Source organism: Corvus brachyrhynchos, unplaced genomic scaffold, assembly GCF_000691975.1.
Source record: "Corvus brachyrhynchos isolate BGI_N302 unplaced genomic scaffold, ASM69197v1 scaffold11, whole genome shotgun sequence".
NCBI classification, from domain to species: Eukaryota; Metazoa; Chordata; class Aves; order Passeriformes; family Corvidae; genus Corvus; species Corvus brachyrhynchos.
The window spans coordinates 5,042,210-5,066,367 of record NW_008236965.1 but is presented as its reverse complement, the minus strand read 5'-3'; the positions used below and the strand labels follow the sequence as shown (position 1 = coordinate 5,066,367).

Genomic DNA, 24,158 nt, shown 5'->3' with positions numbered 1-24,158 from the left:
GACTGGCATAAGCGTACCTCCACAGCAGGAGCTGTGATCTGACAGAACACAAATTACCACCTCAGCCTTAAGAACCTTATTATCCAAGCCCATCTCAGATGTGCTGCAGGCTAGCACAGATAAGCATGGCTCATCATGCCTCAGAAAATTTATACTATCTTATCTAAAAAAAATTGTAATTATATGAAGTTAACACCAAGTGACGTGATTGCAGGCCTGAACCCAACTGTCTGATTTGCTGACATACTTGTCAGTATCACTCTCAGTACCCAAAAAGAAGACACTCAATATGATAGCAGAGTTTTATCACCTCAACAAAAAATTGAACCAACAAGTCATTTTAATACTACTATTATTTTTATATAATTTTCCATATTTCACAGTAACTTACTCAAGAGTCATGTTTAAAAAACAGAATGGCTTTTTCTGCTATTTTCAACTACTTTCTCACTATATTTTAAATGACAAGTGTGTGCCCAATGAAAATGTTTAACAAAACCCTTCCAAGAACTACTCTATTCCAATGGCTCTCACTCCCCATTAATTTTTTTTACTCCTGTGCACATTCACATGAGTACAGTGCTGTTAAGAAATGTGGTATGTATTTTATCTAAAATCCATGAGACAAAAAATGAGCAAACACAATTTTCCTAAATAACACACCATACTTTGAAGACTCAGCTCAGGAAAAGAAATGGCCGTCTCTACAGACTAGAAGCAGATTCCTTTTTGTCTTGTTCCATAGCTTGTCAATCCAGTTGAAAGTCATTTTAAGTAATAGTCTTGCCTTCCCTGTCTGTTCTGCAGACAACAGGGTAATATCTTGGCGTTCACATTAAAAAATGTCACCATGGACCAATTGATAGGAAGTTGCTCACTAGAAATGCTTTCCTTCTTACCTTCTTAAAGAATGCTGCAGGTGCCATTTCAGCTCCATTTAGAGTTCTTAAGAGAAACATTGGCCAAGAGGATGCATTCATCTGGAACCCTGAGGACAAACAAAAAAACCAAACAAATGGCCCTACTTTCAGTTTGTAAAATACAATAGGAGGAAAAGGATACAGTCTGTTTCACTAATGTCTCATTCCCTTTATTTCAGACCTGGTCAGAATAGAAGTAGCTAAGAAGAAACTAACATGGTCACTGTAGGTGCAGAAAGCTGTGCTTCATTTCCATTCTGAGTGACTTGCCTGCAAAATCACTCATCATAACATCAAGTATTACAGAAAAATTTCTAGGATTTAATGACATGCAAGTTCTAGTACAGAAGACTATTAGGTTGTCCCACACACTCCCTGGTCCAGTGGAACTTCCCTGGCACAAGCACCTAGCTTTCTTTTCAGGTTCTAGCTCATTTATTGAGAAGATACTTTTTTATTTTTGAGAATCTTGTTATTTTTTCACCAAACCACTGACAAAAACCAGCAATTGTTTTTTCTCCCTCCCTCATTAAAATAAATACATAAATAGCCATAATAACAAAGAATACCTAAGAGTGAACAAAAAGAAAAACTTAATAAATCATGTATCATATTGAAAAACATAAACCACAAGGTCTTTCTATTTTTCATTAACAAGTGAATAAAAATCAAAAACAACAATCAAATTTGTTTAGATGAACCACCTTATTCCAACAGAACAGAAGGTTTGGCTGAAAACATTATTTCAGATAATCTTCCCTCACAATCAACCACTTTCCAGTTAAAAGATAAAACAAAATGAACAAAAAATTCTTTTGCTTTCTTTGCTTTCCAAATGAATGTTTTAAAGTAATGAGTAAGATAACAGACATAGTGGACATTTTTTCCTGCTTCTTTAGCAGTTAGATGTCTGGAACAGTTCTGCAGAGAAACAGACATAATACAGCAAATCGGAATTTTTTCCACAAAGCAAATAGTACCATAATCTGCCAAGAGCTCATGAGTTCCCTCATAACTGACCTTTAACAATTCTCTTAAAAATCTGTAACTAGAAAGGTGAAACATAGCTGCAATTCTTCATCAGTTAAATAATTTACTCATCTAAAATTTGATTATATGCTGTAGTGGTTCTTTAGCTCATAGCTTTAAGCTATCTTCAGCTGAATAAACAGTTTTCAAGCCAGAACTACCTATGCAACACCTAAATGAATGCAAAGCTCCTATTTGATAAATGGTGTCATAATTTGGGGACCACTGAGCTGATTGTCAGGCCCGGTTTCATACCGGAGTCTTTATAAAACCTGAACACGTTATTGAAACATGATATTCCCAACTAGATAGCCCAGAAAAGATACACAAGCAAGACAGAGGAATGACAACTAAACAACACTTTCAATTAACTTCATTTGGCCTTTAGTTGTCCTGGTAAAACCAGAGAAAATGCTATCTGCAACGTAATTTGCTCAGAACATTAAGCTCTCAACAACAAAAAGCTCACCTATGGAAAACAGAGGCTGGAACAGGAACACTTTGCTGCAATAATCACTTTCTCAAAACCCTTATGTAATATGCATAATTAAGCCCATGCAAAAATCAGGTAGGAGGGACTATTTTAAGCTAGTTATTATGATAGAAGTGGAACATTAGTATCCAGAAGGTTCCTTACTACTAAGGAAAAAAAAAGCTGTTGGTTAAATGTCTAACAGGAGGTAATTATACACCCAATTATCTCCCAGCTTTGCCCAGGAACAGGATGCTGTAAAACTGCCAAAAAGGCTTTTTCAAAAATTAATCTAGGTATGCCAGAATGTTTGATTGCTGGAATTTAGCCTATCTCTAGAAAAATCTAGGGCAGGAGGGCCAAAAGAGTGGCACTCACATTCTCTTCTGAATAACCAGCAATTGTTCAGAGGGCAGGTAAACTTATATGCCCGGGTGCACAGAAATAGCTGCTTCTTAGGTGCTGCACTGCAGGCAGCCTGACCAAATAAGAATAAGAAACAGTATCTGAGGAGAAGGCATCAACCTTTCTGCTGATGGTCATGGAAAGTTTCTCCTCTTAACGAATCAAATGCCCCCATCACACATACCCGGAGCTGTTTTATTCATCACTCTGGTTTGGAGACACATTTTAAAAACTGTTGTGCTCCTGAAGCTGTATTTTTAACACTGTACATGTGTGCAGCTGAAGGAGCTGGTATACTCTTCCATTTTTTATACTGGTATGACTTCATTCATTATACAAGGTTATATCAAGAACTTCAGAGAGGTTAAACTGAGAAACTTCTTGGAAAGAAAGAAAAAAAAAATAAACTTTTTCCATGATGTCAGGAATTCCCAGTGTTTTCATTCAAAACCTCTATATATCCAAAGGAGAGACGGGAAGAAAAGCCCTTCTGGGCTCAAACTGTATCTAAAGTAAGCAACATTTTTCTAGACTGGCACCCCAGCTGCATTGCTTTTCTTGTGTTTCTGAAGGAGCACAACAGCACAAAAATCTACTCTTATAACCTATGTGAAGTGTTTTAATGGTTACGTCAACTGTTCCTGTGTCTGTCTCTCTACAAGCAAATCAAGACTCATACTGTAGTGAAATGCTACTTTTCACCTTTCAAACAAAAAAACTGAAAGTTGATTCCAAAGCAGGATGACAAGTTTTTTGAGAGGCTACTAAGAGGAAAGCATATCTATCCTCACTAAACCTCCAATGAGAATTCTCCGAGAATTACCAATAAAACCAAACCAGAATAGGTTCATAACCATAAGATGGAAAAGCTGCAGCAACCAACTTCTGTACAAAGGTAATTTTTTATATTGAGAACATTATTTCTCACATCTTATAAAAATTACAGAAGATCACAAGATAACAGGCGAAAGAGCTTTTTTAAATTTTGGTCATTATTTTTCCTCTTTTTTAAAAGCAAAACTATGTGCAAATCATTGTGAAATCTTTAAATATTTTCATGTGTAGAAGTTTAAGCTATTGACAAATAGCTTACAAGAATGTAAGATCTACAAGAATGTAGATCTAAATATACAGGTGAATCACAGCAAAGAAAGGCGATGTCACATTTTACTACCTCTAGCAGTTTAGTCAGAGTCACCTCTGACCATTCACGAGGTAACAAGGAATTGCTTTGTAGAATTCCCTATTTATTAAACTTCCTCAATAAGACTAAACCCAAGCACTATTTCTCAGTTTGGGGAGGCATAATGTTGTCACTCATATTGCTCATGGAAGGCAAAAGAAGTTCTGCATGCTATTTCTAAGCATAAGAAAGCTATACCTTGTTCACGAGCATTCGTTGTGCTCACAAACTAACCATGACAAACTGATCTGACATTCCTGAACGTATGCTGATTTGAGGCAATGAGAATGTCACGCAGTCTAAGCCTGCAGTTTGCTAGAGCTCTGGAGTGCTGCTTTTTACTACCTCAGAGTAAAAATTCAGAGCAGAATGCTGCAACTCTGCACTAACCCACCTTATGCTGCCTGTCCCAGAACACAACCAATTTGCTCAGTGCCCAAGGAAACATCCTGACTGCCCTGCAGGGGCATGCCTCCAGCAGCCCTGCCGAGGCTTCCCAGGCCTGTAGCAGCCAGTGCCCTCTTGTAAGCTGCTCGGATGCACTGATGAGTAAAGGGGCAAGCTGGCTTTCCCCAGCTCTTTCCAAGGGCTCCCAGCGGGAGCATGCATGGCATCATGCAACAAAACACTGTATACACACTCTTAAGGCAGGCTGTATGTGAGGGAACATTTACAGAATGGGCACATTTAATATTAAGGGCCTATTAAAAAAAAACAACAAAAAAACCTGCTCACTCTTTCGTCAGAAGAATGAAAAAATAAGGAAAAGCCACAATTCGCTTAGCCACAACTAGTTTACTTACCTCTTTTTCAATTAAACAATGGTTTGGCGAAATGTTAATACCACTGAAGTTGCCAAGACAAAAAGGTAAATTTGACTTCCTGAAAGCGATACCCCCCCCACACTTGCTCAGAAGCTTTGTTACTTACCAAGTGGAGGCTGGAGCATGCCCCCTTTCTTTTCACAGGTCCCGATGGGCTGTATGTCTGAGGAATCCACAAGCCTCCAGAAATCATTTTTATTGTCACTTCCATCCAGCCGCAACCTTAGCCTGGCACCAGTGATTCCAATTACTGTAGCTATACAAACTGAGGTAACATTGCGAGGATCGTGGGCTTCCAGTTTCATACCAACTTTGAAATCATTCGTAGGTGGAACTCTAGACTACAATAAAAGGTAAAGGACTTTTTCTTATTGTTGTTAATATTGCTAAATTTACCAGACAGTTCAATATACAGCTTTATTCCACCTAAACATATCATAAAAATGATAAATACAAAGAAGCTTTTAAACTTGGAGTGTTTAGCAGCAAGTCAGAAAAGGCAGATGGACAACCTACCAACTGCGTAAGCTTGACTGATTTCTAAAAATATGAGGATGCTAAGTAGGTAACAAGGTAATTTTTATGAAGATACGAACATAAAGATGGGGAGCAGTGAAGTGAATGGAATACAAGGATATTAGGAAACATGACATTCAACTCAAAAAAACCAAAACCAAAACACAAACCAACACACACATCCAAAAAAAAAAAGAAAAATCCCAACCACAAGGTTTATTAGCTTTCAATTCAAAAGAAATAGCTATCCTCATTGTAATAATGTTTTGGAAATTTAAACAAAATTTGGACCCTACTGCCCTAGGCTCTACAAAAGCTCAAGTAAGAGTTTCTGCATCAAAAAAAGAGCTTACATTACAAAGAAAGAAGAGAGAAAAGGAGTTAGTGTTAACATTTTAAAGAAAGAAAACAGTACTGAAGTAATATAAAACTTCTAAGCTAAGACAAAACTGTAGCTTGTGCTTATTCATAGAGAACTGAATATAATCACAAACACACAATGAAATGTCAATTTAATTTAATTAGCACAAGGAAATGAAATGTGACAAATGCAATTTGGTCTTTGAGCAGAACTTTTTGTCACATGCTAAAGATGAACAAAAGAGTATTTTTTACTGATGTATCAACACACTACAGACAGAGATTGACTGGATTGCAGTCTGATTATTTGCCTTCTGTGGTATTGCAGGCAATGACTTCACTAATGATGTTCAAAACTTTGTATTAACACTAACTGAAATGGAATGTCTCTCACTATTCTCTTTAGTTGTCTCCTCGTTTCCAGCCTAAATTTTATTAATGGAATTTTTGGCCAACAGTATCATTTAATTTATTTTTGCACTTTGGCAAATAAAACCAAAACCTACAGCTGACCCTTTCTCAGTACTCTTTCAACAATGTACATAAGTTAAGCAGTGAAATTTTTCTTAGGAGATGATGACTATTCTCCTATCACCCTGGAAACTCTCTTCTGCAACTCTTCAGTACAAAGTTGTTTTTGAATACAGACACCCAGAACTGTAAGCAGCCTTCCCCGTGACATTTAAACCCAGTAGCTACCCCATCCAGACTAAAACAGTCTGACTTCTAATACAGAAGGCAGGTTAGAATACCCAAAACCATGCACATTCACACTCAGAGGACTCCTATGTCCCCTTGTGCCTGCCTGACCAGGTCAAGTGGGGATCCCAGAGCAGGCAGACGAGGTGCACCTACCTGTCTGCGGACACAGGAAAAGACTGAAGAAATCTGCTCCTGCAACAAGTGTTAGTGGTATTTTTTCTCCACCACATTTATATGTCTAAAATACATCTGGCTCTACTTGCTATATTTTGCAGGTGCACTATTTACAACACACCCTAGATCAACAGCAGGAGCCCTGGAGGAGCCTGAGCCCAAAAGCCAAGGAGACGAGCAAAACTCAGTGAGCATCTGCCAATGCTGCACTCAGACAGAAGGCTGGCTGAAAGGGGAGCCTGAGCATATTAAATTTAAAGGGCAATTCAATTTCAGGATATTGCTTCTCAGGCTGTTATTTTCTACAACCAGGGAAAGCAACTGAAATTGAGAAATTGAGGAGTTTGTTTCTTTGTTTGTGGAAAAGGTGAGCTTGTTTAAATACCAACAACTCAAGGAATTCTACTAAAAAGGTAACTCCTCCTTAAATAAAATAATAAAACCTTGCTCAGTAATAGCCTTGCTTTAAGTTCTGCTCAAACTACAAGGGACGGAGCTTTTACATTTTAAATTTTCAACTGCTTGGAAGAAAGTTTTAGGGCATTGAAATTTTAAGTAGTTATTGAAAACAACTTAAAGCAACAGATAAAATACCTTCTAAATTAAGACAAATCCTTTAATAAATTTCCATTAGCTGTCTGTGTCTGCGTCTTAATTTACGGTAGAGGCTTTAATTTATTGTTCCCCAAGTAATTTTTAATTACTACAAAATTTAAACTTTTAAAATTCCCACAGGTCACCAGTTCTGGGTATAATTGTCAAATTAAGTTTCTCTCTACTCTTTATTTTCTGGCTGGCCAGCGCAGCGTATTTCTTTGCATTATACAGAGTAATAGTGACACGTACAATTCATGTGTAACCCAATAAAAGTCAAATGAGTCCTACACAAAGCAGAAGCACTTTAGGTTCTAAAATTTGCAAACATTATGTAGTGAGAGGATCTAGCTCTACACTAATCACCATTGCATATCACTTTCTACTTAAAGGTCGACTCTTCGAAAAACTGAAAATCTGCATATGTAAATTGTTTTGAATTTACTATGCACATAAATTAAAGATCTTCTTTCCAACTCACACACTCCTTAAGCAATTCAGGTCACTTGGATTTATCTCAGTCAATGCATGTCACCTAAGCACCTCCCTTCAAGGCATTATCTGGTTGCTCAGTTCAGACTTGAGCATTTCTAGGGAAGAGGAAGATACAAAAAAGGCACATGGAAAGGCTTTTGAGCAACTTTCTGCAGTAGTTACATTCCTTGGGAGCATATACTCTGCTCATGGTGGCTTATGGTCTGTGAGTATGGCATTTACCCAGAAAGAGCCAGGAATATGCTGCTGCCTGGCATTAACCTCAGAATGATCCAGGGACATCCTACCACTCTCTGTCTCTACCCAGGAGGAGTTTGAGGTGTCTGCCTTGTGAAAAACACATACTGTGAAATTAATTTCTGGAGCTCCACTCAGAGCTATGGACACCAGTGGTTTTAGCCACCTCTCATTGAAAGCAGTATGTGAGGGGCTCTTTGCCCTTTATCCTCATCTGCAAAGAGCAAGCTGAGATTCAAGATCTAGCATGAGGAAATGCTACCATCTGTGTTGCTCTCTCCTTATTTTCCATTCCTGCAACTGCTTCAGACTCACTGAGTGATGGTTCCTCTCCTTCTCAGACTATTCAATTTGTGCTGCTTCTTATTTGGCCCCCACTGGAGGCCAGTATCATTTACAGTACAATCAGACCACCAACAGGCTCTAGAAAACAATTTCTGAACATGCCCAAGCCACTAGACTAGACATGCACTGCTTGTCACACCTATTACACTTCTATGAACCTGAACAATCCAATTCCTTAGCAACTATCTTCCTAACACAGTGAGGGCATACAGACCAAAATGAATCCTATTTAACTTTACGGAGACAAGATATACCTCAGCTTGGGAAAACAGAGAGAAAGATGCCTAAAGAGATCGACTCAGTCTCCAGAGGGCTGAATAACTGGAGGTCATTAGCTCACACAAGATGGTAGATTTAAACCTCATCTGCAAATACATACCAGACCATCAGGTGAGGGGGATCAAACTTGTAAGGTACAGTGTAATATAAAATAATACATTAAACACCTCCATTATAAATCCAGTATTTCCTCTGTTTTCCCATATATTCCCCTTGATTTTTTTTAACTTTAGTTTCTTTTACTCCTAAGTAGAAAGCACTCTGTTCAGAAAGAGATAAAATTAAACATATTAGAGATCCAGGAAAAAAGCGGTGACTAAACTCTACTACAGAAACATCTCACAGCTAGACAGAACTGAAAGAAATCTTTCAAAAATGGGGCAGAGGAATGACTCCTCTGACAATCAGCCAAATTTTTAATTCTCACTAAAACCATGGTACCACTAAGATTATTGAAAAAAGTAGAAAACATTTTTGAACTCAGACAAGGCTATCTGTTTTCATTAACTAGTCTTTTTTTTTTTTTAGAGGCAAATGGAGTTCAAAGATACAACTTTAATGAAACCCTCAAAATTTGGCTTGAGGCAGAAACCAAGAATGAAAAAACTTCCGTAGCTAGCAACTGCCAAAACTGTAAGCTACTGATAACTACAGATCAAAAGAAGTCAAATGGGAAGTCTGCAAGCAGTCTAAACGTGGAAGGTTTTCTAGGATCACCCTGTAACAGGCATACATACACACACACTTGCAAAATAGTAACTGTCATACCTGTCTGAAACAATGCAGAGGGGCAGCTACTGATTCAGTCTCTTTCAGATAATCATCCCAATTAAACTGTTCTGGAAGACACAAGGAAAAAAAAAGACCATATACACCATTTTTTAAAAGGGAACTTAAATTAAATGGGGAGTTGAGGAAAGAAAGGAAAACTATCTTGTAGAATACATTTTTTTCAAGAACAGAGTTATTCTCAAATGGAAACTCTGCCTTTGAAACACATACAGATCTCGAAGGAGCTTCAAGAGTACTGTTAATTTGCAGGGGTGAACACATAATAGGCAAAAATAATATAAACCTTCCTTCAATTTTTTTTTTGTAGTCCCTATGCAAAATGATCCAAGTCAGAATATCTAGATTCAATTCTCTGCATAAGATCTCCCAAGCATCCTTATATAAATCACATTAGCCTTGCTAAATCTTAGTTCCCCTAACAGCAGGGTTGATATGATAACCTTATGAGTACTGAGATGATATACATTGAAAAACACAGACACATGGATTCTGTTGAAATATATGTTATGAATACTATCCTCAGGCCACTAGAAAGCAAAATGATTAGCATAGCCTTCCAACTGCATCTTTGTCTCTTTTTATCTGAAGTCACAAATAGGTTTCTTTTTGTAGAATATCATGTTAATATGGCATATATAGGTAAATATTATGGCAATGCTAAGTAACAAAATCATAGTATTTTTTCCAGTGTTAATAGTGGCACTGTTTATGTGTATGGGCAAGTGGATTCTGCATTTGATTTAATTAGTGTTACCAGTTTTGCATGAATGGAAAAATATGAAGTACCAACATCAAAGATATAAGCAAGCATTTTAATTATTTTAATAAAAAGTGTAAAAGAAAAACTACAATGGAACAGCTGATATTTTTGTTACTAAATTATCTAAGTGAGCTCTTTTGCTTATTTTTTTGTTTGGGCAGCTGGCATCTTTCTGATGTTCCTGAAGAATAAAGCACTGATGAACCCAAAATGATGCAGTGATGCCACCCAGTGGCTCAGCAACAGCCACTCACACGGCCTACAGCAAAATCCTTGGGGATGATGGAGAGCTCGCTCCGGGTGTGCCAGTAATTCTTCCAAAAACACCACTGGGTACAGACACTTAAAACACATCTCTGCGGTTTTCAGGAGAGAGGAGAAGCAAAGAAACAATCAGAAAATGGCAGCATTTTCCAGCACTCGCACACAGCTTCTCTGAAGGATGTGTGGTGTCTCAAACCCAGAGACCGCCTGCAGTAGCACAGCATTCAGCTGACAATATCAAGTACCTCAAGCAAAAGGGAACCATCCCCTTGGGCTACTGAGATCCTGGGTTTTGTTGAAACAGACTCAAAAGTGTACAAGTCATTTGTCCTTGGCACTGCAGAAGCCATGTGCTTGTTAGCTATGTGAAAAATTAGTAACAAGTCAGTAAAATCTTAAAAGCTGTTAATTTGGTGGTCTGGAGTATGTGTAGGCTGGTAACAAAGACACTTCTACACAACGTTTTGGAATTCTGCCCATTTTGAAATGAAAATTTTATTCACACATTTATATAGTAACACTGATTCTGTATTACTTACAAAAGGCAGGACACAGTAACTTAAGCATATATTAGATATTTGTATTTCAGGAAGGCAGAAATGGCTCTTCAGAGCTTTCTCCAGAAAGCGGCCTCCAGATTTGTAGCTCTTTTCATTAACAGGCCGAGGAGGGCTCAAAAATTAAATATTATGAACTGATAGCAAGATTTTGTCTCATAAAAATTCTTCTTAGAGTCTAATAATAAAGTTGCCACTTCAGTTGCCTTCTGATTTACAAAAAAAAAAAAAAAAATTTTTTTTAAAATCAGAGTTTACCTTAGTAAAGTACCTAATTCAACAAAACTAAAGCTAGTCAAACTAAAACATTAGTTGTGTCCCAGCTGTCTCAGATCTAACATGATGTAAAAGCTGTAGTCATGCATCACAGCCTCATTGTGTTAAGGACTGTACAAATATAGATACTTCAGTGACATTGCATTTACCAGGAGAAACCCTCATTCATCTCCTCCAAAAAAATTATATAGTAACACAGTAATTTCCCAAATTATTTCAATTATAATAACAGGACAGTAAATTTGGTGGGATGGCCAGAAATACACAGGGAAAGAAACAGTTGGTTGTTTTTTTTTTCAAGAGAACATTTACTAGAAAGACACATAAGGTAACACAAGCAGCCAGCTGCAGATAAAAGCCAAGATGAAAACAACATTGCCTAGCTCTTTGTTTTAAATCCTAGCTATCAAAAGCTCTTGCATCAAGCTGAAATGTCCTGGAGTTTAAATTAGAAGCTCTCCACCTGCGAAGATACACTGTATTAAATTAGAGCCAAGCTCTCAGAGATGGTGCTAATTATCATTTAATTACTGCAGTCACAGAAAGAGGAGACACATGTATGTGTGCAACATGTAAGATGCATCTCTAGAAAGATAATCACTTTGAAAAAGTATCTACACGAAAGCTTCTCTGTATTCTCAGTGTGCACAGGTAAAGAAGCAACTGTATTATACATATTTCTAATTCTAAAGACGCTGAAAATATTCAGCTTCTGACAACAAGAAATCCTGAAGAAAATTAGCTCACACTAAATAATTTAATGTGCATTTCTCTTCACACTCTGCAGGCTGAATTAAAAAGCTTAAGAAAAGACCATTATGCAACAAGCACAACTTTATAACCCACCAGGAAAGTGAAAACTAGACAGAAAAAGAAAATTTTATGCTGAAGAACAAATCAGCATATACTGGAAATGGGAGGGAACAACACAAAACCCACACCAGAAGGTAACTAGAGTCTTTTGTAAATGAAAAAAATATTAGTTTTTAACCAGCATAGGAATGAAGCTCTTAAACAGTGATTCAAAATAAGCAGCAATTGCAAAAAAGCCTGACTAATTTAAAAATGGAAGGACAGAGTTTATGTCACAGTTGCTTGCATTACTGGCCCTGACCCATGGGTCAATGACCCTTGATGCTCTCTGCAATGCTGTATCAATACCCTATCACTTCTTGTCAAACCTGCCAATCCCAAAGTAACTCAAGCAAAAAGGGACCCCAGGAGGTATCTAGTTCAGCCTCCTGCTCCTCCAGGGTTCCATCAGACTCAATGTGAAAATTTTCCCATCAAGGAGGAATTTCTTATGCTCCAGCCAGTATTTGTCACTTCTCCTTTCACTGCAGCTCTGAGAGGAGCTCCGTCCCCTTTTCATCTGCCTGTCAGGTAACTGAAGACATCATGACCATCTCCCATAAGCTTTCTCTTCTTCTGGCTGAAAAGGAAACATTTCTTCTGGTTTCAGTACCAGTTTTTCTGCTTACATCTTGCATTTCGGCTCCTTCATTTCCTTGCTGGACTTCCAGCCAGCCTGCTCCAGTACAGCAGTGCCTTCCTTGTACTGTGCAGCTCAAAGCTAAACACAGTTCTCCAGATGCAGCCTCCCAAATTCCCCAAAGCAGTGAACCCCTCCCCTCCGGCCTGCTGCCCGCAGTCCTGCCCACAGGATCCCCATGCAGTTGCGGTCGCCCGCCACAAGAGCACGCTGCTGGTCCACACTCAGCTGCTGCCTGCCGGGCTCCAGGGCCTTTCCTGCCGAATTCCTTTCCAGGCAGCCAGCGTCCCGCTTGGGCTGCTGCAGGGCTCCGGTCTGCCCGGGGGCGGGAGGGGCTCTCCATTCGCCACTGAGTCTCACCAGTGTCCTGCCATTCCATCCCCCCAGCACTGGCAAGTCCATCTGAAGGGCAGTCCTGACTTCCAACCTACTGGCTACTCCTCCCCAGTAGGTGCTGGCCACAAACTGGTTTGGCAGCGTGTTCTGTCCAATTGTCCTCATCTGACAATAAGGCATAAAACAGCATCAGCCCTAGTACTGACCTCTAAGAAATGCCACTAGCTACCATCTGCCAGGTGGACCTTGCACTGCCTGACAAGCCAGTTGATTTTTCATCCACCTATCCAAACCATACCTCACCAGTGTGGCTGAAAGGACCCTACAAAAACAGTACAGAAAGCCTTGCTAAAGCAGACATGAACAAAATCCACTGCTCTCCTCTGTTTACAGAAGAACTTACGACAAAAGGCAATCAGTCATGCACGGTTCACAGTTGGCAAATCCACCTCCACTGTTCCTAACCTCATCTTTGTCCTTTATTTGCTTGGAAATGATTTCTAGAAAGATTTTCTCCATAGTCTTCCTGAAGACTTAGATCAGGCAGGCCAGCCTGTAATTCCCCGGGTGCTCCTGTCTTGTCCTTCTTGACAGTGCACACTATTTGACCTTTTCCTGTCATTGTGAAACCTCCTCAATCACTCTAAGTTCTCCAAAAGGAGCAAGAAGCCTCATAGTGACATCAGTCCCCTACCTCAGCACCCCTGGAGGCACCACATCTTCTGCCATTAATAAGTGAATGACGAGTTTGTTGAAGTGCTCCCCATCTTCTTTCACCATACATAATTCTCCAGTTAAGTGCAAGTCAAAAGTTTTACAAAGTTTTAACTGAAGATTTAAAATATGAATTGTCACTTGCAGATTGGTAGAATTTAAGGTCCTGGTTTATCTGACTTAATATAATACAGTATCACTGTAGCCTAAACACTGTTTGGGCAGATGGAGCACGTCTTGTCTTCTCAGATCACCCCTAGGTTCCCTTGGCACCCATCTGAGACTTTGGACATGGAGATGGATCATTTCTAGTCTTCATCCCACAATCTCTCTCCTTCAAATATGAGACTTCCTTTTAATTTTTGTTCACACACTCTTGCAGATACAGTCATTTAAGTGTAAGGTATTTCATACTCCGCTTTATACCTTGTACCTCTTTCTATATGTTGAGATCCTTCAATTAGAAATTTTCTTCTCCTCACGTCTTTCTCTACTCACTTTAGTCTATTTTTTTAACCCATTCTTCTCGCACCTCTGTATCTCCTCTCCAACTTTTCCTATCACACATTCCCCTGGAAACTCTGCAAACTTCCTAGTTGCTAGCCCAAAACACTGTATGGCATCTTTCTTCATCTAGCATCAAGAGGCTCTTTCTGCTCCTCTGCCACCAACAAGCAACAACACAGGATAAAAATTATCTCATCTGTAGAAAACCAGAGATCTTGCAAGCAACTCCTCTCCGTTTGAGATTTCATGAGGAAGTTCAGTGCCCAGACACTAGTTAACAGCACAGACCAAGTGGAAGAACACAGATGACAGAATAAGGCTTGCATGCTTAGCACTGCTTCTCCACAAAGCTTTTTCAACACCTTGCTCTCAACTGCAGGAGGAGGCAGGGACATTTTCCAGTGACTCATGAAATATGGTTATCTTATCCACACATGAAAAGCACTTTGCTGGTGGGGGGGATGTCTTATAGCACTCCGTCTGTCATGTCAGACAACATTATTTAAAACAGACACGCTGAGTCCAGTTTGACTGGAGCTCCTTTTACACCACAGAAGATGGAAAAAGAGACAAGTACACTTCCTTTTCTGGCTCAAAGTAACAGGGACAAATATCAAAGATGACAGGTTGCCCATAGAGGTTGTGGAGTCTCCTTCTGTGGAGATATTCATAAGTTTTCGGGACACAATCCTGAGTTACATGCTCTAGGGGATCCTGCTTGAACAGGAGCTTGGACTAAAATGACCTCCAGTGGTTCCTTCCAACCTTACCCATTCTGTGATTGCCAGAATCCAAATAAATGAAAAAATTAGCTCTGGTAAATAGAATAGCAGAAGGCTGTAATATGGCTGGTATTGTATCTTTTATGCAAAGTCATTACCTCAACTACCCAGCTACTCTGTCAGTACCCCAGCATGTTTGATCAGTGACTATGCTACTTGTCTCCTCTGGTACCTAAGAAGAACCAGACCATTTATCAGGAGTCAGAAGGCACAGAAAAGTGAGCAGAGTGAGAATTTAAATAATTCAGTGTCATTTTCTCAAGAACTCCTGATGAGATTTTGTACTTTAATCAATACTGCCCATGACATTTCTTACTATCCCAAATTCAAGCAAATAATATGAACATGCAAAGGGTATCTAAGGATGTTGCTGTTGTCTCACTGCAGCCCACAGAAGCTATCCTGACAGCAATCTCATGTATACACTGCCTTATGGCACCTGCAGAGGATAGTAGAGGCTAAGTTAGCTAAGAATGTGGATAATTTCTGGTAAGTGTGCACTTTCCTCAGTTTACTGAAAAACACAAATTCGGTTCTCAAATCAATTATTTAAAGTAAAATTAGAATCACATGCAATTTAATCCAGCTAGCAATCCTAAAAACTCAAGACTATTAAACTGAAAATCCTTCTCTTCACGAGGAAACACATTAAGGAAATAGAAGATAATTGCAGCAGAAAAGGCATGAAACTGAGAAATACATGATGAGAAGAACAGACATCAGTAATGGTCTAAAAATAATAATCTTTACACAGCATCTTTGGTTATACATACAAAGAGTACTTATCTCGGCTAGTAAAACTAGCAGGTTCAACTCAAGCAGTTACTACCATCACTTTCTATACCAAAACATACTTTCCTAAGTTAGACAAAAGCAAAGGTGTGTTTTTAACTACCCACCAGTAATAACCCAAGAGATTCCAACAAGACAAAAAACACTCAGAAAACAGTAAAATCCATACACACACTTTTTCTTTTAGAGTACCTTAACTAATAACCTGGCAGCTGCAATACCTACCACTTTTTAAAGACGGGTTGTTTGCCTGCTGATTCTTTCCATCTTTCTCTTTTCTAATATTCTTTGAATCTAAAAGACAAGATTCCATTACATAATAAATGTAATATTCACATTCTATCAATGTCCAGCATAACACAATGCTTTCAAACAATACAGAATATCTTGCTGACTTTCTTTTATTCATTTCAGTGCATAATCAAAAAGGTATCTATACTCTAAATTTAATCACCGGACTATTTTGCCTCCAAAATATATTGAAAAGTACAGCATGAAAAAGCAGAGATTTTGACTCCTTTATATCAATTATCAGAATAAATCCAGTTTCAAAATACATAGTATCAGCTCTACAGACAGCAATCCTGCCCTATTTTTTAACAGTTTTACTCAACCTACACACCATTTGAGATCCTAAAGATCACTGGATATCTTTATACATCTGGTCTAGATCACTGTGAACTGAGAAACAAGGAAAAAACCAAACTCACTCTAAAACTGTATTTCTGAGTTAAAGATTTCATTCTATATTTAGATTCTTGAATACTCAATATTTTCAATACAAAATTCTCAAATACTCAAAGCAGCTATCTCAGTGCACACATCAGTTATTTAAAAGAATGATTCAGGAGAATCTACCTTCCCTATCATTAATCGTGGCACACACTCAGAAAGGGGTCTGCCATATTTCATTTTTGATGGATTTCAGCATGTATGAGAGACACAGGAGAACTGGGCAGCTATAATGGAGAAGACAGAGAGACAGTTCCACTCATTCCTTTTAAAATTGTTGTTTGGTGACCTACTTTTGACACTCATGGGCTCAAGTGCAATTCAAATATGACACTGACCTGACTACAAAAATGCAAGTACATTTTTAAATTTAAAAAGCTTTTTTGTTTTTACCAAGATCTGCATAGGAGATTAACTGTCTTGGTCTGAAAATGTCTTAGTACTGGGAATGGGGTTGCTCCTCTAGTTAGGCTTGTGCCTAGCCTTGGGTTATCCCAGTTAGCCTGAACTTGTACAGGTGAAGGGAAGGCTCACTTTTACTGCAAGATTGTGTTAGTAGCTGATTATTAGTAGCCGATCATAGTAGCTGTATTCACTCATTTTTAAGTCTTTGGCTACTGATTGGCTTGCTCTTGAAATAAAAACACTCCTGACCTAGAATGTGAAGCATTTGGTGACAGAAACACTTCAAATAAAATGAGTTGTTCTGCAGCAACGACTAAGCCCTAACAGTGTTTCTCTTCTGTTCTCTGTAAGTAAAGCATTTCTTGAAACAGAGTACTGACAAGCAACATGTGGTGTTCAGCACTTCCATCTCACATCTTTCATTATCAAGGAATTGCCATGTAAGGCAAGAGCTGAGTCATGACAATCTTCTGTCATCAGTCCCAAAATCCTCCCCTACCACTCAGTGAGGACAGGATAAGCCATCCACATGGCTCTGTGCTTGATAGGATGTGATGCTCCTTTGGCCAGAGCACAGCAATGGCATGGTGCCCTCAGGGATGGCCAGCCATGGCCTCACCAACCAGAGCCACCCCATCACTCTGTCCAGGAGCTACCATGAGGATGGCACTGGGGGCAGCCCCAGCACTGGGCACCATCGCAGGAGACAGGCTGGGGCTGGGATGGGACACGGGGCCCAGGCTGTGGTGATCTGGAGACTGACCCTGCTGCGGCATCACTGGGGCAGGGGCTGACATGGGGTCCTGGGCAGGGCAGGTGGAGGCCCCAGGTGAGTGAGGGTCATTAAAGCCTATTAGTGTACTCAGGACCAAGACACCTTCCAGGAATAACCCAGACTCCACAGTCCTAGAAATCACCACACAGCTACGTAACTGCTCAAAATACACTGCAAAAATACCATCTTTCTCTCCTAAAGCAGACATGGGCAGAACTGCAAGCCCTTTGAAAAGGAAACAAGATGCGATCTTTACTCCTTGACTTTATCTTCTTTCTTGACTTACCTGTTCTTTTTTTTGGAAAAAGTTTGCTTTGGAACATTTTCTATTATATAGGTTCCTGAAAAAAAATGCTTATGAAGGTCAACTTCAGATGGAACTGCTGACATTATTTGGGACAGTGCCCACAGAGCTCTAACCCCAGCACCTCCTCAGCAGCAGGGCTTTAACCTACACAAGTGGACACCCTACAACTACCTGCGGGAATCTCAGAAGAGGTAGTGTTAAAACTAGTTCAGTAACACTGACAAGATGCAAGGCTAAAATCCACCTTCTTCATCCTACAGGTCAAAATATATTTCATCCAGCCTCTTTAGGATTTAGCTGAATCCAGCTAATTTTCTACTGGGGGGTAGCAATCAATAGCAGAACTTTTTGCCATGTTTTATAAGCTCAGTCAGGTTTTTCCAAAAACAGTCATGATACTATCTATCACAGATATCAGGCTGTCAGCTTTCAGAACAAGTAACTTCCCAATATGACTATTTCCAAAAAGGAAATCAGTAAGTCTCTTATGTGGAACTGTGTTGAAAGAAGAGAACTAGTAACTGCTTCCTAAAAACACTCAAAGCTTGAAAGGACAGAGTCACGAAAGAATATCTACCCAACAGCGCTAGATTAAAAACAAGATGACAGCCTTTCATGATGAGAGACATCAAGAACAGGTGAAAGAATGTGAAAAACTGCAGCCTGGACACCACATGTGTACTTGCTGACAATCACTACATGAATTATTTATTCCCTGTACCAGCCAGCTTTAGTGCCTATTTCAAAAATATCACAGCAAATATGGAACTTAAAACATAACACTCTTGGCAACATATTTTTCTTATCAGAAATTAGAAAACTACAGGAAAAGATGATTATATTAATGAGAAGTGGATTTCTTAATAGCATTTTAAACAACTATTTCATTTGAGGTGGAGGCATTTTCATTCACAGTGAACACAAAGCACTGTCACTATCACCTGTTTTTGATGGCCAGAAGTCTGCTCTTTAAAATGCACCAATAAATCTCACCCAGCACATGCAGAAGCATCCAAAAATAAGTCTGAATAAAACCAAGATTGCTTTCAAAGGATCCCCTTACTTTTATGTATTCCAACCTTCTTCAGTGGGAAGTTGGGGATACCATTACAAAGCTGAAGGGTTTGTCTCAGCAGATGCAAAGCTACCAAAAAGAAGAAGTACCAACCTGTTTCTACACGAGACACCCTGTATCTACTACGACCCCAGCAAACCTTCCCCCAGTCTGTATTTCACAGTCACTACTTCACAGTCTGTACTTCCTAGCCTTGCTCAGGTGTGCTTTTTCCAATGTTGGCAGTTGGGGTGGATAAAAAATTTAAGAAAATAAGATTTTATTAAAATCCAATTTTATAAATATTAACCTATTTAATAAACACATGAGGCTTTTTAATGCATGCCAATCTGCATTTGAAATTTTGATAGTCTAAATTTTAATAAATTTAGTTTTCAAAAATCACTGAAAAAAATTAAGACAGAAGGTTATTATTCAAATCACTGGGCTGGACAAGATGACTCTCTCTGCTCATACCTTGGTCAAGTTTTGAGGTCAAACCTCAAAAAATGAGGTAATGAAAGACATAAGATGTACCTGTAAATAACTGTACAGGTACAAAGAGCGTTTTCTTTTCGTCCCCTTCCACATTCAGCTCCTAACCACATTCAATGGCTAATTCCTTGAAACATGAAAAATTGACTTGAAAATAAGAACTCTATTTATATGTTGGAGACAGAAGAGAGTTATTAGTTCTAGAGTCTTGAAGCTCATCATAACAAAAAAAAAAAAGGTCATCTTAATTCATCATCTATCTTCCTCTGTCCAATTTTAAAGGGACAAATTTCAGTTTATTTTCAATGTAAAACACAGTATGTTTTAGATCATTTGCCAAAACAAGAGTTAGAATGAAATGCTGTTTAATCAAATGGACTTAATCAAATGCTACTCAGCTCTCTAAAAGAACAAAGAAGACACCAATTTCAAAAAAGTTTTGAAAATAAAGTAATACATATAAGTACATAGCAGTTATATATTTGCTATGCATCAATACATATTTAGCCTTATCATGTACAGGCTAAATAACCCATGAAAGATTTCTTTCTTCTCAGTAGCAAGATTAGAGTACAGCATATACTAAAATTTTAAAAGCAACATATTCTATTGTTCACCAACTACTTCTTTTCTAGAGTGCACTTCATAAGCTAAAGCTTTAGATACAAGCCAAGATCAGAGTAAGATTATTTAACATAGTTCTTCTACTTACTGATTCAACACTCCGTGTGTTTACATTACTCCCACCCTATCTGTAACCACAGAATTCTGCTGATAAGATTACTCAACAGAAGACAGGCAAGAGCAACCACATCTATCACTTAAGAAATTAGAGACAAAGAAAAAAAAAAAAGACAAAGCTATCCTGACTGACTCATGAATACCAAGTAAAAAAAAATAGTTAGAGAAGGTAGTGGTAAGGGCAAAGACAATCCCGTGACCAATTTGTATTTCCTCTTACAAGCTTCCATACTGAACTCCAGTTTCTTGCCTGAGATGCTTTAAAACTCTGCAACTTCTTTCTAGAAGAGTCAACCTTCCAGCAAACTAGATGATTATTTTGTTTAAGTGATGGCAAGCACCACCTTTTTTAACAGTAATAGTTTTTATCCCGGAATGGTGTGCTACAAGGGAAGGCAAATATGTGCTGTCTTCTAAGACTTGTTATTTGCTTATTGTCCAATGTGCGGAAAATGAAGTTCACAGTCATGCTTTCGAGACTTCTGCAGCTATGCCTTAACCACGCTGAAGTCTTCAACTCTTCTGGGTGTTCAAAACATAGCAGGACACCACTTTTCTCAAACAAACCCCTTGTCTTTTCCTGATGCATGTGAAATACCTTTGAGTGACAAAAACTTTTGCTCTTCCCAAGCCACACAGTTACTCACCCTCAAACGAAGTTTACTAAGACAAGCCCCAGACTTACCATTGCTCAGGAAGGGGCCTACTTCTCACTCCCTACTACACAGGGTTGTAAGCACCTTTTAGCTACCATTCACCAAGCCTCAGTGCATACAGCTGAGGCTATCCAGACAGAACAAATATGAAATTTCTCCTTTCCCTTCTTTTTGTGCTTCCTTAGTGGGATTATCTTATCTGCTTGGAACAGGGAGACTCTTTGACTATATTTAGACAACAGCCATGCAGAAAACCTACAAGAGAAGGGGACAGACTTCCTCCATAAACTCTTGGTGCAACAATTAAACGGATGACTCCTGCCATTACAGAAAATCTATTCTAGCAAAAGACAATTATTTACCAAGGGAACACAGAAGCACATAAAGCAGCTTGGGCTGAAGATGGAAAGCTCAAGGAAAGTACAAAAGTGCTATCAGCCTTTCATGGGGGAGGACTACCAATCTGGAAGCTTTCAAAGCAGCAGCAACGTGGTTTCAGACAGTGGATCTTTTGCTCTTCATATTTTTTTGTTTCACCAGCCCAAACGCTCTTGTTTCTTCTGAAGTCTCACTCTCTGTTTTAGCTCTCAACTCACAGTTAACATCTGCAGACATGACAGAGCAGAAATCATACTTTTGTGGTACACAGTGTACTTGTGGATGAATTTCTTTTAAAATGTTCATTTTATCTTCAAGAGACAGTTGCTAATACCGTTCACTGTGATAAAATTTGATTCTTTGTCCTGCTTAGTTATTATCCTGCTAAATTATAGGCAGTTCCAGAATAAAGCCCTACATTTCATTTAACAGCACATCTAGACACATTCCTCAATTTCAGAGTACAGTAATGGTTTCAAGGCTGTCACAGGACAGAATTCTTTTCACTGAACTTGTACAACTCAAGGCAGCCAAATTCAGCATATGTATTCTAAAACAATGTGAAGTTCGAACTAACCTGTATTCAGTAAATATCACAAACTGTCCCTCCTTAATCTGACAGTATAGCAATTGTCAAGTTGTATCCCATCAGCTTCAAAAAGAGAATTTAGCAGGTTCCCCACTTTCTTTCCTCTTGGATTAAAGCTACCAGGCCTTACCTTTAGCTGCTGTTCTCCCCATGGTAACACTTCTGTGATCTCCCCTCTCACAATAAAAAGGCTGAAGTTGAAAGACCAGTTAATTCTTCCTTTCAGCACAACAGTTTCCTGTGGAGCAGTAATACAACAAGTTAGGGGGGAGGTTGTTGTTGGCATTTGGGTTTTCTTTTTTTGGAAAGGATGATTTTTTTTTTGTATTGGTGTATAATTATCTTGCTGGTTCAAAATTACAAATGTTTAACAAACTATCTGTAGGAGAGTAGTGTGCAAACAACAGTTACATAAAAGTAGCAAGGGTACCAAATGCAAACTTTCATTTTGTTGTTTTAAACAGTTAATGGTCTAATGATTTGCTTTTTCTGCAGATTTCTAATATAAAGAAAGATAAAAAATGTGCTTTATTCCTTTTCCCCCCAAGAAACATTACTGAAAAATGGAAACCTTTATACACAACGTACTCACCCTACCTCACTTGCACAGAGTTAAACAATCATCAACTTGAATATCTTTGAGTAAAACACATTATCTTGCACAACTACAATTGAAGAGGGAACAAAACACTAATGTAAAAAATCTGCACAAGGCCCAAGTGCTCAGTGATATCCCTGCCCTCTGATTTGTAACAGACTTGTAACTGCACACAGAGAACTGTTAGGGAAATGCTAAGTGCAGATAAAAGCAATGAGCCACATTCTCATAGGGTTTAGAAACTGGAAGGGACAGACTGGTTAAACTAGTGTAAAACAGCAAAAACAAACTTTCTTTTTCGTGTGTGTTACTGTGATTTTCTATTCCAGCATCTATTATTTTGAACTTTGACTGCGTTCAAATCAAACTCATTTCAAGCATTTAGCCTTGAAGCAACAAAGCCAGCAACTTTATTATCCTTCTCTATTAACTTTCCAAGTATAATGAGTAAATACATTCAAATTTCTGAATTATGTTCTTGGATAATTTCCTTTCAAGGAACTTCCAAGAGGTTTAAAGCTGACATCATCAAAAGCTTGACGGATTTTTTAAATTTAAGTATGTGCATACTTTTTCCATGATTAATTTTGTCAAAGGCAACATTTTCAGAAGCTACATCTTCCACTGTGACATAAAAGCAGTAATGGTTGAAAAGCAGGTTATCTACTTGGAATTTCTTGACTCTTCTACTCACATGCTAAAAAAAAAAAAAAATACACATATATATTACATATAAAAAGAGAATTATCATACAGCTGAGTATCTTCCTGAAACTGTGATACTTCACTGAAACTTCAAGAAACCTGCACACTATGATGATGGACTGGATGAGGAAAATTTTATACTGTGCAAAACCATGGCTAAAGCTAATTAAATGTTTTTGGTTTTTTTTAAATGCCAGTGACCGATGAATTCATTTCATGTGTGTGTTGTCTGTGAACACGCTGGACAGCTACTACAAAAACTCCAGACTGAGAAAGGAGTCATAAATGAAACTGAATACTACCATAAAATAAGCAGGTTTTGCTACACAACAGCATTCATAGCATAAGTGATCATCAAGATTAAGAATAGAAATCCTTTTAAGCCATCAAATAAATTTGAAATACTTTATACTTTCATAGACTCCCCCAAAAATTCAAAGCTTTTCCAGTGCAAGTAATAAATCATGGAAGGTGATGCAGAGTCAAAGTAACTGTTTTTACAGATTACTTTAGAACAGCGAATGGTTTTTATCTTTTTGTTCCAAGTACCAGATTGCACTTGGTGCAGTAATAAAGATTCCAACCCTGCAGTGATAGTCATCAAGTTTAGCACAACCGGAGCATCTGTGAGAACATAAAAAGGATTCCAGCTTTTCATTAGCTTGTGTTGTACCAGATAGGCTGTTTTACAGCATGCCCACCAGCCTGTTAAAAATATAAGACAACTGAAAGCTCTGAAAGAGCTGTTTGAAATGAGGCAAACCCAACCGCAGGAACACAATATATCACTGTTTCGAAGAGGTGCTACTTAAAACTCAGTTACACCTAAGCATTCAATTTAAAGCCGCTATTAAATTAGCTCATAGATTGTACTGTTTGTCACAGAAAAATCCAAGAACTTCTGAGCCTCTATCTAA

General features: G+C 38.5%; 1 protein-coding gene across 1 annotated transcript in view; it reads right to left on the bottom strand.

Annotated features, from left to right (window-relative positions):
- The window catches only part of SCML2 (sex comb on midleg-like 2 (Drosophila)), a 74,902-nt gene that overhangs the window by 39,619 nt on the left and 11,125 nt on the right, over positions 1-24,158 (bottom strand). The window contains 5 exon segments of the mRNA XM_017728391.1: positions 900-988; positions 4,940-5,174; positions 9,304-9,374; positions 16,033-16,101; positions 22,070-22,177. Of these exon segments, the coding sequence (XP_017583880.1) occupies positions 900-988; positions 4,940-5,174; positions 9,304-9,374; positions 16,033-16,101; positions 22,070-22,091 (486 nt within the window). The 5' untranslated portion in view covers positions 22,092-22,177.